This window comes from Rhyacophila brunnea, unplaced genomic scaffold (genome assembly GCF_057557595.1).
Source record: "Rhyacophila brunnea isolate RB1 unplaced genomic scaffold, BYU_Rbru_1.0 scaffold_13, whole genome shotgun sequence".
Taxonomy (NCBI): Eukaryota; Metazoa; Arthropoda; class Insecta; order Trichoptera; family Rhyacophilidae; genus Rhyacophila; species Rhyacophila brunnea.
In genome coordinates, this window is record NW_028232785.1 from 25,907,591 (window position 1) to 25,924,685 (window position 17,095).

At 33.3% G+C, this 17,095-nt stretch overlaps 1 protein-coding gene across 1 annotated transcript; it reads left to right on the forward strand.

Annotated features, from left to right (window-relative positions):
• Positions 1–4,980: 4,980 nt before the first annotated feature.
• LOC147077077 (uncharacterized) lies at positions 4,981–10,485 on the forward strand. Its single transcript, XM_085940679.1, has 2 exons — positions 4,981–5,124; positions 7,198–10,485. The coding sequence occupies exons 1-2, from the start codon at positions 4,990–4,992 to the stop codon at positions 8,599–8,601; spliced, it is 1,539 nt and encodes a 512-aa protein (XP_085796805.1). The 5' UTR covers positions 4,981–4,989; the 3' UTR covers positions 8,602–10,485.
• The last annotated feature ends 6,610 nt before the right edge of the window (positions 10,486–17,095 follow it).

Below are 17,095 nucleotides of genomic sequence, written 5' to 3' on the forward strand. Positions count from 1 at the left end.
TAACCTCCATAGAAAGATCATCATCATTCTCTTGCTTTACATTTTTAGTAATTAAAGTATGGTCATCTGGAGTCATTGAAAATTGCAAAGGCACGTCATTCCAAATTGGACTAACATCGATTGGTTCGCGCTTTCTATCCATATTTCTGTTTATAAACGTTCAATTTCAGTGAATAGAGCCGAGCAACGATTTATTGGCGTTTCAGTGATACCATAATCGAAAAATAAATGATGATTCCTTCTAATACAATGGAAATAATAATATTAAATAATAAACACGTATGTAATGTTTTACATGATTTAACATTTCACATATTATCAACAGCAACTGCTATAAATTTCTGTTAGGTAAATCTTTTGTAATATTAAATAAATTAAATATTTAAATAAGTCACACACAGTGTCGCCATTAGTAAAAATATGCCACATGGGTGAAAAATAAAGTCAAATGGGATAATAAAATGCAAATAAAATAATTCGTAAAATTTTAAAATATACCAGGTAAGAAATTTAATCAAATGTTTATACCTTACATAAATTATTAGTGAATTAATAATTATGACATTTATAATAGATAGGTATTATATTTTGTCGTGTCAGATAGACATTTTGCACGCTTGATACCAGTTTAAAAATGGTAGATCTGGCAAAAAATATTTGGGAACGCAGGACTAACACAGGATACTTAATTTTTATATTGTATAGCGGCAACACTTTCCTTTTTCTAAACATTTCAATTCGTACACGCATTTCACAAAAACTGCGAGGTAGTGCCAAATATATTAATAAAATTACAATTTACGTACGCAAAATGGATATAAAACTAGAACCGAATGGAAGCGAATACGACGCTAATGAAGAATCTTGTCGCAATATCACAATCAAACAAGAGGATGGCGATGAAGCCATTTGGTTTTTTGAGGTTAGTTTTTCACAACGTGTTTATTGTATGACGTAATAATATTTTCTTGCAGATGACCCACAGAAGGGGCTTCAGTTAAATGCGGTATGTTAATACACGTTCTCGCATGTTGAAAATAAAACTGAAAGAGAATTTCATTTCCATAGACCGTATAAGGATATCAAATGACTAGGTACCTATTGAGATGTCATGGTGAGTGTTTTTTATGTGTGCAAGCTGTGAAGTGAACATAAACAGTGCATACTAAATTATGTCGGTCATGTTTATTTGTTTTTATTGAACTAAAAATACAATTTGTAGATTGTGACAATTAGCTTTTAAAATTTAATTAAACTCTGCCTCTGCCAATTAAGCTAAAAATGAACCAACAACATGTGGAATAACATGTATTCGTAATCCAACGAAAACAAATAAGTATGACTGAAAAACTGTGCACTATTTTTTGTTTAATCGCCCATAGCACACTAAAACTATTTATTACCTATGGCTTGATTTCGGCAATGTTTAATTGATTTTTAAAAAACTAACCAAATTATCAGCAATTTGTATTCTTATAGTAGGTACGTTTACATTTGACACTAATATCGTCATATTTATGTATGACACCATTACATTATAATTATATTAAATTACATTATATTTGTATCACCTACTATCAGACACTCACCTGTCACTTATTCCAACTACTTATATACGCAAATGTAAACACCGCGTATACGACAAGGCCGAACTTGCAGCGATATATCACCGAAGTTGAGCTGCCGTCTACTTTTATGTCAAGCATCTGATATTCGTAGATTGACAGCTGGTGAAGTTGATAATATTTCGGAAACAGTATGCAATCAATTATTATCCATGATGAGTAATACAAAGAAGTGGTTAAATGCAGATATTGACGAATTAATTAATTGATATTATTTAATATTATTAGACTTCACGGTAAAAGTGCACTATTCGGAACGGCCCTCAAAAATCAACTTTTTTGAAACTAACTTCTATAAACACTAGATATGTGGATAGAATGACATTTTGGCGCTTTATAAATATACTCAATTCATAAGGAATAAACATCAATTTCACGTAGAAATATAGTTTCTCCAATTAGTGATTGATTGATTTTTGAAGGTCGTTCAAAATAGTGCACTTTTATCGTCTTCACATTAAAAAATAATTTAAGTGGTTAGGTAGGTATTTAAAACTATCGATTTCAAAAACTATACCTAATTTATAATTATTTTTTTAAATTTCATATGTAGTAAGTATCTACCTATAATATTTTATATTGCCAAGATAACTCTCCTTGAGAACTGACAAAATACTCCCAAATTTCTTCTCGTACATATTTTCATCCAAGGAATAATTATTTATTAATCCCTTGCAGTTCTAGAGGTAATAGGTTATGTGTTGATTCCTCATTTCGCCAACTTCCATTTTCTATTTCACCTGTTTCGATATTCTCTTAATCCAAAAATATTGATCAGAGAATACAACTGATACAACGTTTTTGAGAAGTAGGTATACGAAATAAATGTCCGAATAAGTTTCAATGCCATATAGGTTCGCTTCATTCAACCTGAATAAAATAAATCAAATGGAACCGTTTGATACGTTGGATTTGGGACCGTTTGGCAGAATGTCCACGGGAACGCTTTTCTGACGACTAATTAGTGTTGCCAGTACTTGAAATTAATTCAATAGCATATTAGTCTCTAAAACAGAAACACATTTATTGAAACGTCAAGTTGTTATGAAATTCTAACCTATCGTTTACAATAACACAAATTTAACAAAATATAAATAGTGCTTCATGAATAGGTAGCCATTTAGTTCATTTATAAGATTTATAGGTATGACAAAAGTTTTTAAAAATTACTTTTGCCTAAAGCTTTTCATAATTATTGCCCACTTGTTGATTGTATTCATGTCGACAGTATGATATTGTGACTTATGGTACGTTTACATTTGACACTAATATCGTCATATTTATGTATGACACCATATTCACTTAAGTGTAAACAGTAAGTATATTTGTATCTGCCACTTATTTTTCGTGTGTCGACTCTCACCTACCACTTATTCAATCTACTTATATACGCAAATGTAAACACCGCGTATTCGACAAGTTCGAACTTGGAGCGATATATCACCGAAGTTGGACCACCGTCTACTTTTATGTCAAGTACCTGACACATTATTCGTAGTTTGACAGATACCTATTGAATTGCATATGTATATTTCTAAAACAACGGACAATCAATAATCATAGGTACACCATGAATGTATGCCCAACGTTTACGTTAATAAATGTACTGTAGCGATCTGTCAAAAATCATAGACAATGAGAAATAAATCGGATGTGCCGTGTTCTATGGATTTTGTTCGAAAATAAAATATCGCTTGTTCTCGGCACATACGATTAATTCTGATGCACTCTGTGAAGAAAAAATGCGCTTCAAATGGTATTACCTAATTCATTTTGGCCCACACCTGCACTCGTATTAGGTACGATAATATTATATTGAATATGCAATGACGATCAAGTGCTAGATATCGCAATGTTACTGTTAATCGTTCTTCTACGCATTTCTGAATTGTGTGTCTTGTTTTTTGGCAAAAGGTCCAATCTTGCAAACTAAAGTTCACAAATTGAGTTGGATCTTCGATTTTAAGATACATGCAGGTGTAAGCAGCAGGTGAAATTTTATATCAGACCCATAAAATAAGTATAACGGTATAAGTGTCAGATGCAAACGTACCATTAGTTCAATGAAAACAAAATACGTATGACTGACAAAGTTTAGTGAGCGCTATTTATGTCGGATCTTAACAGCCTATTTCCACCCTTCGCTACTGCTATCTATAGAAACTTTTGTCCGAGATAGTCTCTTTGGTTCGATTAATCTTGTTTTTTGATTTGTTTGGATGCTGATGTGCCTGGTTCATAATGAAATATATGACAAACTAAAGATTATCCAAATCACTGAATACCTCATAGTTCTATCCAAACCAACCCGCTCCGCACAACATTCGGTCTTTATCGAGCGATCACGAGGCTCTACATTTAGATGTGAAACATCACTAGTTATTTACGCCTGCTAATATCTCAGGAGCAGATGCGAAAGACTGACGTCGCCACGCACTCAAGGGTTATTACATAGATTTTCTTATAATAATGCCCATGGGAGAAATAAACACGGAGAATTAACAAAACAAATGATTTGAATTAACTTATCTATATGTTTTAAACATAGCTAAACCAATACGAACATACCAAACTATGTAAAGGCTATACCTCAGCTGAGGCATGGTATAAAAAGATCTAATTGTGAAAATGACGCGAGCCGAACGAAATATAATTTTTCATAAAAATCCAACATGCGTCTTTTTATGTTATGTTTATTATTATATTCGTATCTAATAATAATAGTATATTCAATGACATGTTTTCTTTTTTAAGTACATGCGGAACGTTTTTTAGTCATCTTTACACGATTTAAGAATATATTTCTCCCACGCCATCACAAAACAAAATGACGTGCAAACAGGTCGACTATCGCTCTCCGAATGGCAACGCGGCCGAAGTTTCGTTCCACATACAGTTGTAAATTATTTGCCGTTTCACATATGTAGGCTCTTGAGAGAATTTCACGACCGTTATAAGACGCAGCAAATTTTTAAAATGCGTTATAGTTGACCTTGTGTTTACCTTTTTTCGAATATTCGGTTTGTATCCTGTATTTCTCCTCCACATAGACATGTTGAACGGGTTAAACTATTGCCGACTCTAAAGATGGCGTTGATTAAACTCAAAAGAGCTTGGCAGCGAATCCACTTACCCAGTCAAGAATTGACTGGTTATCTCCAATTGCTATTGGACATCAGGGAGGAAGAAATATGTGTGTCTACACTTGGGTGGAGGCATCCCTCTTTCGTTTCCAGGTCGTTGACGCAGCATCCAGCGTCATTTGACGTATTGTCCGAATCCAAATCACTCACGTATTACCCTAACCTTTCCTAAAATATGTATTCAATTTTATGTATTATTCTTCCAGGATCGCAATATAAACATGAACATTATAACGGCTGAAACTATGTCCCAGCCTGACAGTAGCTATGCAAATATCTCTGAAGGTACAAAGCATTCATTGAAATATGATGATGCAGGTGGATCTTCTTATTCTCAACTCAGCTCAGAAAATCAGGTATCATTTATATTAATTCCTTATTTTCCAATGTTAAATTATATCTCTGTATTCAACCTCAATCGGCATAGGCCAGTGTTAATGCGTAGGTGAGCACCTATCTAGCAGTGGCGAAGGGTGGAGGTAAACTGTCAAGATTTGAAATTAATAGTGCACACCATACTTTGACAGTCATACTTATTTATTTTCAATGAACGAAGAAGACAGTTTGCAGATGGTGCCGGCTAGTTTTTAATTTTAATTATACCCTGCCCAAACCAAACCTTAATAGTATATGTATGCTATGGGCGATACAACAAAAATTGTGCACACCGTTTCAGGCATTTTTTTCCGTTTAATTTTGAATATGTTCGTATCGGCCAGTTTTTTTAAATTCATTAAGCCAAACCCTAACATACGTATTTGTTTTTATCAAAGTCTACAATTTACAGGTGGAATTGGTTAGTTGCCTCGTGCCTCGTGAGTTGCCTCGTAGTTAACCGTGCCTCAACCAAACCATAATAGTTTTAATTTATTGTGGGCGATACGACAAAATTGTGTACATCTTTTCATTTATAAGAAAACATTGTTGATTCATTTTTTTTTTAATTTATTAAGTCCTACTCCGTAGATAAACCATAATAGATAAAGAAAATTATCTATAAAATACCTTTAATTGCATATGGTTTAATAGAACTATTTTAGAGACGGTTGTTAAGTATTATCTACCACGGCTTAAATTAGGCAGGTCGTAATTGAATTTAAAAACTAGCCAGCACCATCTGTAAATTGTCATTGTTTTGGGTGCACTATCTACGTCGAATCTCAACAGCTTACCTCCACCCTTCGCCACTGCTATTTAATTTTTGACACTCGTATAACGTTTTAATCCAAAAACCGACGTTATGTACGCTTGTGCAGTCTCTTGCCGCCAGTTTTGATATTCATTCTAGATTCATTTTAGATTCTTATGTAATAATATGTTTTAATGGTTATTAGTTGAGGAAGAAGATATTCTAGCATTGCAGTCAAGATGAAATCACTTTGGAAGGGTGTTAGTCATTACTCCTGTCGCTCATTGAAAATCGTCTCGACTGGGATAATAGTCATTAATCAAAACTGAGCGCACCATCATACTTCCTTAAGTGCGTATGGATAAAACCGTGTGCTGTATGTCCTCGTGACCAATGTGCTTCATTTGGCAACGTGTGTTTTGTGAATAACGACAATTCCACCTGGACGTATTCGACATGTTGCAGGCGAGACGAGTTTAGATGTTCGTGCCGGCTTAGTGTCATTTGAAAGTAACGATATCAACTGGTTAATGAGTTGTCTGCACTGCCAAAAAAATCTCACACCATTCTCCCTTCTAAGTGACATACAATGACATTAATATGGACGAAGCATCTGGAAAAAATGACACTCGCTTTTTTGTCGGGTCTGCCGAATTGCATAATCTGTTCTCACGCATTACAATAAAGGTGATATTGCTACAAATTCCCGATTCTTTTTGTCGGGTCTGCCGAATTGTTCGGTTCGAACGGGTTCGCTCAAATGAACATTGACACTAGAAAAACTGTTCTAACGCCATTACAATAAAGGTGATATTGCTATAAATTACCTATGCCTGATATCGCATAGTGGAAATTGCGTAACGTCTACCTATATATGTGCAAATGTCGCTATGCGCGCATTTACTTCCTGGCTACTGTATTGAGTGCGCTGTCCATGAATATTGTCATTGCTTATATACAATGTATTTTAGACAAGCGCTAGAGCAATATTCATGTATTCTTTGGAAATTTTATCGCTTTTTTTTTAACTAGTACAAATTTACCTGTAGGCTTACGCGTCGGCATATAATGTCGTGTATCCTAGGCTCAAATTCTGGGTCCACAAAAACACATTTTTTTTTCAATTTGTATTTGGTCAAGTGTATGGTCCTAATAGGTTGTCACATCCATTTCTTGTAAAAACAATCTGTTAATACAAACCTCTATTCTGTGAAGGCTATAACTACTTACTTTAAGGTTTTGAGAACATTTTTTATTTATTTATTTACCGAATCGTGCTCATCAAACATATTTTTTTTAGATTTCTACTCAACAATGTGATGCAGCTTATATAGGAAGTCAAAATAATGAAATTCAACTGGCCATCGTGGTAAAAACCGATAATGTTGATAAAGGAGAATATCCAATGAAAGGAGAGGAAGACATGGTGGCGCAGTATTCAGAAATAACTATAGATGAACAAGACATAAAGACAGAATTGCAGACAATGTACGCTTTGCCGAAAGTTATTCGAATCAAGCTAAAAAGAGTAACATGCTTTCCACGTAATTTTGTTTGCAGTCATTGTAATGCAATATTTGGATTTTCAATTTCATTGAAAAACCATATTTCGTGTGATCATTTGAAGGTCAATAAAAATAAATCGCAGAAAAGAACACAATATACTTGTGGAAAATCTTATCAATGCGATGTATGCCCATCGAAATTCTTGCACGCCGGACACTTCAAAATACATAAAAGAACACATACTGGTGAAAAGCCATATCAATGCGATATTTGTTTAAAAATGTTCTCGGAAAAGAGTTATCTTAACGTCCATAAAAGAACACATACTGGTGAAAAGCCATATCAATGCGATGTTTGCTCATCTAAATTCTCGCAGTCTGCTTACCTAAAAAATCATAAAAGATCCCATACTGGTGAAAAACTATATCAATGCAATGTATGCCCATCTAAATTCTTGCGGTCTGCTGAACTCAAAACTCATAAAAGAACACATACTGGTGAAAAACCATATGAATGCGATGTTTGCTCATCTAAATTCTCGCAGTTTGGTAGCCTCAAAATTCATAAAAGAACACATACTGGTGAAAAGCCATATCAATGTGATACTTGCTCTTTTAAATTCTCGCAATCCCTGTCCCTCAAAATGCATAAAAGATCACATACTGGTGAAAAGCCATATCAATGCGATATTTGTTTAAAAATGTTCTCGGAAAAGAGTAATCTTAACGTCCATAAAAGAACACATACTGGTGAAAAACCATATGAATGCGATGTTTGCTCATCTAAATTCTCGCAGTTTGGTAGCCTCAAAATTCATAAAAGAACACATGCTGGTGAAAAGCCATATCAATGTGTTACTTGCTTTTTTAAATCCTCGCATTCTGTATCCCTCAAAATGCATAAAAGAACACATACTGGTGAAAAGCCATATCAATGCGATATTTGTTTAAAAATGTTCTCGCAAAATAGTAATCTTAACGTTCATAAAAGAACACATACTGGTGAAAAGCTATACCAATGCGATGTTTGCTCATCTAAATTCTCGTTGTCTGGTCAGCTCAAATTTCATAAAAGAACACATACTGGTGAAAAACCATACCAATGCGATGTTTGCTCATCTAAATTCTCGAAGTCTGGAGACCTAAAAAAGCATAAAAGAACACATATTAATGAAAAACCATATCAATACAATATTTGATCACACAAATTCTCGCAGTCCGGTGAACATTAAACGCATAAAAATTTCATACTGGTAAAAAAAACCATGTTAATGCGATGTGTGCTTGCAAAATTTTGCGACGCGGCACATGTTGACAAAAAGCCATGTACATGTCATAATTGTTTGTACACCAGCAGACAATCTTATCAATGAAAAAAGAATTTTAAGCTAAGGCACCTGTTAAAATTTAACAAAAGATGCATGGTGACAGAAACATCCTTATACACTATATTTATAAAATAAGTACCAATACTTTAATATTTGTATGTGTTATTGTTCACTCTCTATCGTGGTTATTTTATATCGATAGTTATGAAGAAGTGTTTTAGTCGGTGGTTCCCCATCTTTTTACACCTGTGGATGTGTAAAAATATGAGTAAAATACCGGGGAAAAGAATTTTCTGCTGAATCTAAATTTGAATTGCATCTTGCTAGAATAGTTGATATCCATGGCTTCGGTGTTGTATCGGAGAGACTAAGTACTCTATTGACATGAATTCCGTTTTTTTTTGTTTTTTTATTAATAGCATGGCCGAAAAAGTCATCTCATAAATATACATTGTCGAAAATGTTAAAGATAATTTAATGTTTTTGTAATTAGCAATGTTATATTTTATATCTTGATACCAAACTAGAATCAAAAGGCATCTTGACTTGGTTTCTTTATTCTTGAGTATTATTGAGTATGGATTGATATCTTCCATAGGATTGTTTTTTTTTAATGACGATTTATTTAGAATCTTTGGTATTATACGTATCGATCTTACCAGAGGGGCAAATGTTTGCGGACCGTTTCCAGACAATATTATCATAGTCTCATTTTTACAACTGTTTAACATGTTTACGAAACTGTACATACATCTTGAAACTAATTAGTGATTGCTTAATTCGACTTAAAATAAGATAAAGGGCGTAATCCACACAATTCTAATTGTACGGAAGCCACAAAAACGTTTTTGTTGTAGTTTTCGGTCAAAGTTAAAATACGAAATAGACAACCTTGAAGTGCATGATAATAAAATAATTCGTGTTTTGTATTCTTAATCTGATATTAATTATTAAGTTTATTAAAATAAACAACGAAAAAATGATTGTTGTAGTTTTTCCCACACCACTTCATTCCTTTTTAAATCCCTAGCTAAATTGGCACTTGCGCCTTGCTGTCCGACAAGAAGATCTTGGCACGTTTTGCAACACTGCATTTTGTCGTACCTGTCATGGCAGCAACGCGTGCTAGGGGTCTGTTTAAATATTGTATGTGCTCGCCTTGATAGGACTATTTTTCTTATTCGCAGTCAATCAAAAGTTTACTAATAAAAATTCTAAAATCACATTTATGTTTTAGACATATTTTTATTATTACTTAAATTGATAGATCCGTACACCACGGGAGTGTAAAATGAAATGAATAATTTGGGCGCGTTCCTCATTTAAAAACGGAAGTGTAATTAGCTGTATTGGAGGGTTTGTTAGTTCACTATTTTAACACGTAGACACAAAGGTCTTGCTCGACAGTACATCTTGTATTTTAGTCATGTTCAACGTTATGCAATTATTAGGAAAAAACTGAGAGTTACGCCCTTTTTCCTTTCTATAGTCGTAATGTATTTGTTTTTTTGTAGTACTTTCATAATACAGCTATAAATAAATATCTGTATAAATCTAATTAATGTTCTTACCTACTTTTGTATCAATTATTATTTGTCGTAAATTGGTGATGTTTAACTATATTGCTATTTTCGAGTGTGTTTAAGAAGTCTTGACGTCTACCTTGTCTTAATCACAATAATATTATGTACAGGTTTTTATTTTGCAATGTTATGATGGAGTTCTATTGAATATTAATAAAAATAGCAATTATGTATTTGGTTTGTTTTAATTTTTAATGACATATTTTTTATCTATTTAGTACTATAATTCGGTGACAATTATAATATTATGATGTAGCATAAAAATAATAAAATAAGCCGAACAGCATCATCAGCTGGCGTCGATAGTGCTGGATGAAGGAATTCCCTTTTTTCGGTCCCTAGTATTCGCTGCCACGTACATCCAGAGAGTTTCAATTCGACCCTATGGGCGTTATGAGGACCTTAGATACCTGACGTCTTTTTTCCTGCGATTCTGCACATACACACGGTCATTTCATCTGCCGGCTTGAGAGTGAGTCGAATGTTTGTGCCCCGCATCTGTTAAATTATGACCTTATGGTAGAGCGAGTTCAAAAGAAATTTTTGAGACTCCTTTATTTGAGGTTATATCATTGGCGGCCCTTTGTTTGACCATTTAGTGGGTCATTTTTAAATAAGTAATTATATTATTTGAACTTGGCTTTTCGTTGTATACTTAAAAAACGTATTGCAAATTAGGTTTTTATACATTATAAAAGAAGTGCTAGAAATTGTTATAGATAGGTGCCTACTAACTTTAAAAAAAATGTCCATTTCACATCACACAATCAAACACATTTAATAAAATACCGTAGCATTTTAGCTTCCTTTTTCATTTAACTGTCACTGTCAGAAAAAGTGTTGTGTACTGATATGGAACGGCGGGATTATTTATATATATAAAACACTTTTTATATTTCCACTGATTTTATTAGAAGGTAAATTGTATGATTAATATAGCAGATGACATTTTATTCGATAACTTGTATACAATGGTTTAACACAATGAATGCAGTCGATGCGTATTACTCTAAGGTTGGATTTAAACTAAACTGCATACAAACATTGAAATTGCATATAAAAATTTCAGGCAACAATAGGAAGCGATAACAAATAAGTATAAAAAGGTTTACCAAAATAAAACACGCTCGCCCATTTTATACCTGTTTCATTTCAACACATTGAAAATTTACATCTCTTTCATTTCTGGCAATGACCTAAATGACGCCTAATACGGCGACAAAATAATATGAAGAAAAAGAAAAAGGATTTGTGCTTCTTTTCGTCTGACATATGAGAAATGAGAGAGAAAGAGAAATATTTATGCCCGAGCCCGACTATACAGCGACCGATCGTGATTCCTTCTGTTTAAAGTTTATACACACGGTTAGCGTGCGTCGCGAGTTGACGCGTTAGCCGATAATTATAAGACATTGTACCTACATCTTTGATTATAACCTACATAGATTGTACGATATTTATTTTTGGAGGGTCATTAACCAATTGACCTAAGAGAGGAGCCGCCAATGGGTTATATGGATATTATCCGTGGCTTTATCCAACTGACTTTCTCTTAGTTATGCTTACATACTATAGTTTAAGTTTTAGAAGATATCAATATTTGGCCACGTTTTTTTTTCGACCGCCATTCTTGGTAGTATTGACTTGTGTGTCCCTGATAACTATCTAAGAAATCGGGAGCATCAGTTGTTTGGTCTCCTGAGGAGCAGAATTAACCTGCCTTTGGTGATGCCAATTGGGAGGGCAAACTCTCTGTTCAACCAATTCGCTTCGGATGTTGATATATTCCATCTACGTGAGGATGAGTATGGGTGGACGTTATTTTATAAATTCTTAAAATAGGGTCTGCTTAACTCATCCAGTGTACTTCCTTGTACCTATATATTTTTTTTGTATTTACACATTTATACTGTAGAAAAACTTAATACTGATATATCTCTTTTGTTATGTACCTAATATTGTTTTAATAATATTTCTTTGTTTCTAAATGTCATGTTGTGAACTCTTAAACTTATAATTTGTAATGTCCACAATATGTAAAATAAATGAATTGAATGAATTGAATCTGCTTGGCGAACTTTATCACATCTGCTTCCTTACCCATTAGTTTTTTCTGATCTTTAAGCGTAATGCCCAATATGATTATTTTATGCTACGTTGCTCTACTAAAACAAAATATTGATCAAGACGGATTTCGATCGCTTCAATGGGCTAATGTCAAATGATACAATACAACAACTTTCACAGTAAAATTATTTATTGAAGATATGAAAAACAATGGATTTCAAATAAATTCTGTTTTTTAAATCTAAATCGTCCAATAGTTGTAATCGTATTTAGGAAAAGACTGCTTAAAATTTATAGGAAATAAAATTAGTAAAAACGAATTACAATGCTCCTAATAATTAATTATGATTTGGACCAATAATTATGGTAGTAGCTCTAACCCCAGACAAATTTCTAACCTACTCCATTGAATGATTGTAGTGCATCCAGGCATGACATAAAAAATTCAGTTAGGTACCTCCAGACTTTAAATGTTAATTAATAAAATGATTTTCTTAAAATAATACAATAATATGTAGAACAGCATCATCAGCTGGCGTCGATACTGCTGGATGAAGGATTTCCCTCTTCGGTCCCTACTATTCAATGCCACGTACATCCAGCGGGTTTTAAGAAGAATGATCATTTTCTTGGGTACCACAATATGATGGCATTTGGCCATTTCATCTGCTTACCAACCTTTATCACATCGCGTACTTATGCCTGCTTCCTTATCCATTAGTTTTTTTTCTGATCTTTACGCGTTATGCCCAACATGCATATTTCTATGTTACGTTGTGCTACTTAAAACAATAATCAGGACAGATTTCGATCGCTACAATAGGATAATGTTAACTGATACAATATTACAACTTTAAGAGTCAAATTATTTATTGAATATTAGAAAAACAATAGAATTCAGAGAAATTCTGTTTTGTAAATCTAAATCAATCAATAGGTGTAATCGTATTTAGATAAGTAGGTACTTAAACTGCTTAAAATTGATCAGGAATTAAAATTATTAGTTATAGCGAATTATAAGGCATTAAATAATTATTGGTTGAGCCAACTATCGTAGCGCTAATCCCAGACAAAATTCCTAACCTACTCCCTTGAATGATTGCAATGTACCCAGGCTGTTCTAAGTACTTCAGTTACCTCCAGATTCCAAATGTAAATTAATATAAGTAATGATTTTCATAATTTCACAAAACATCGCGGTGTCACATGATCGGTGTTCCAGTCCATTTCAAACGCTGGTTGTCTAAACCAGTGCTCCGAAACCTTTTCTCACCCATGGCTCACAAAAGGTCTTCCCAAAATTCCGCGGGATACCACACGTAAAATAATTTATACAACAAAACATGGACCCCAGGCCTGAATCTTCGGCGCCCCCCCGCCCTACTTATCGCTAAGGTTAAAGACAGTATGATACTTTAAAATAGCGTTTATCAAATGATGTTTAAAGTAAAATAAATCGTATTGATTCCATGTTTAACGATGTTTTGTATCTATTAATTCAATCACTTGAACAACGGTTAGTTGTCGGTGAACAATAATCATTTGTCGAGTATTGACACAATAATGACGAATTGTATCCCACAATCGTATGTGTTAAAATATTAATGACAGTGAAGTAAAACAGCGCCGCAGGCTACTTTTTTTTCAATTAGTGCAAAATTGTAATTTGTGTTTATTTCATATATCTGCTTGACCTGCCACGCCACCCCCCCTAAGCTTGGGCCCCCAGGGCACTAACATTACATTACATACCTACTTATTTGATAAATAATTAAATAAAAGAACACATGACGAAGAACCAAATGTACATTATTATTCCCATGTATTGGTATTATCAATAAATAGCTTGTTTCAATGATCATACAAGTTTTTCGCCTTACTTAGTTAGTTTGGTAGCCTTGTCAGAAATACAAGGATATTCTTTATTAACCGAAATCCATAAAATACCATAAGTTATATAGAATTTGGCATTGATTGCAAAAGGGTTAGAATACAGTCGTATTGATTGTATGAAACTAATGATGACATTTCTTTTGAAGCAAAGTTAAATGTTTTTGAGACGGATCCAAAATTAATTGCTAGTCTTCATTGGTTTTCTGGTAGGTCCTTTGGTACATATTTTGTAGAGATCCTTGTCTCAAATCTTTCTAATTTATCAGATCACGTCAATATATTTTCATTTTGACCTTGCATTGTTTTATTAAGTTCATGCATGTGCTCAAATGTATTTATTACCAGCCATGTACCCAAATTTGGCTATTTAGTAAGTTATGTAAATAATATACAAAATTATTTGTGTTTTTTTTAAGCAATGTTCCGCGGCACATCTGTTGCGGAGCACTGGTCTTAACAAATGTTGTCATAGTGTTGCACAAGTCACTTTGGATAGATTCCTACCACAGAATAGATTAATAAATATTATTCATATAGGTTATACACCAATGCACTACATGTTGAAGCAGGGTTTTGAATCTGTGAGTGCCCTACGAAAATGAAACACGATAAAGACCTGCAATAGCGAACTTAAAGTACACCAATATTGAATGAGCGTCAGTACATAATCCAAGAGTATTTGTCAGAAAGAAGGACAAGATTAGAATGACGTATTCTTGACACGTGTTTAAATTTATCTCATATTATTCAACACGCGAGAACGGTTGCCTGTTTCTCAACACCCGTTAGGTATTTTAGTGCCTATTCCTATTACTATAAGTATTATAATTGTTTCCTACAATAAGTTAGCCGTCTAAACTGTCAAAACTGTCTAAATAGAACTAAAAATTAAGAGATCCTGATGGTAACCTTACCTATTATAACAATTAATCACTTTTACATAAATATGATAAACTACCTACCGCGATAGCCGCCTAGTATATAAGAGAATAGCTTCGCTAAACATTTTTGCAATTCCATTCTTTTGCGGTCTAAAAACAACCCAAAACCTAACAGTCTACAACCAGTAGGAATTTACATTATTTATTTTATTAATGTTTTCCTGTAGAATTTCTTTCAAGTCCTCATCACTTGTGTTCTTTGCATGAGTGTATTTCTTGATAATAATATGTAAGAGAAGAGATAAGAACTAGTGGATTTTAAGAGCAGGAACATTGAGTAGTTTTGACTCGTTTGAACAAGAAATAGTACAATATTATTATTATGTCCGCGATCGTCCAAAAATACCTTCGCGATTGACACACTGGCCATCCCTGCTATAGAACAATGACAGTTCATACATAGCCAACAACGGGAGGGACGGAAAAGTGGAACAGTCGTTGTGAATGTATTGGCTTTCTACTTGAGTCGGCAATGACTTGGTTCACTATGCTTGTGAACGACTCAATTATGAAATGACATAACAATAATAATAATATGATAAAAGCCTTTAGGTAACTGATAACTCTGAATCTAATCAAAACTAACGTCCATAGAAAGATCATCATCATTCTCTTGCTTTACATTTTTAGTAATTAAAGTATGGTCATCTGGAGTCATTGAAAATTGCAAAGGCACGTCATTCCAAATTGGACTAACATCGATTGGTTCACGTTTTATATCCATTGTTCTGTTTATAAACGTACAATTTGTCAGTGAGTAGAGCCGAGCCACTATTCATTGGCGTTTCAGTGATACACTAATTGAAAATAAAAGAAGATTCCTTCCAATATGAACAATGGTCATAATAATAATATTATTAAATAATAAACACGTAATGTTTTACATGATTTGAATAAAAATATTTTGAATACATATTACCAACAGCACCTGCTATACATTTTGGTTAGGTAAAGCTTCAGGAAAGGATCAAATAAATTAAATAATGAATCAAACACAATTTCGCCATTTGTAAAAATATGCTACATTGGGTGAAAAAATCAGCCAGATGATGACAAAATAGAATGCAAATAAAATAATTCAATTTTTTTTTAATTATACCAGGTAAGTAATTTAATCATATGTTTATATCTTACATTAATTAGTAGTGAATTATTAATAATGACATTTATAATAGGTAGGTATCATAGTTTGTCGTGGCAGATAGACATTTTGCACGTTTGATACATGTTTAAGAATTGTAGATCCGACAAGAAATAGTTGCCAACGCAGGATTAACATGGGATACTAAGTATTTTATATTGTATAGTGGCAACACTTTCCTTTGACTAAACATTTCAATCAGTGTTGCCAACCGTACTATAATTATAGTATTTGTACTATAATTTTCGTCTGCGTACTATGTACGATATAAAACAGGTACAGTACGCCCAAAATACTATAATTTTGAGAAATCGGAAAAAGGTGCCAATAGAAGAAAAACAACGTCAAAATAATCCGTGAGAAGCAAAAAAAAAAATATTCCCATGTCTAAAAAAGGGTGATGTTAGTCACAGGTTTGCAGTTTGCGAAAGCATAGTTCATAAAACGGCCGCTTGTTATAAACTACACAAAAAACAGTCCTATAAAAGGTTGTTTGCAAACCTTTCTGCAAATATAGAGACTAATTTTATAATCCTCACTTCTATACTATTGTGAAGCGCAATGGCTATCTCGTAAAAAAATGAAATAAATGGGTGAGATTAATCATAATTTAGGATAATTAATTATTTAATTAATCATAATTAATTTAGTTTAGGAAGGATAATTTTGTTGTTAAACTTGTCTATTTGGTTGAAATTAAAAAAAAAATGAGTGAATAAATCAATCCAAGGACCACTAAT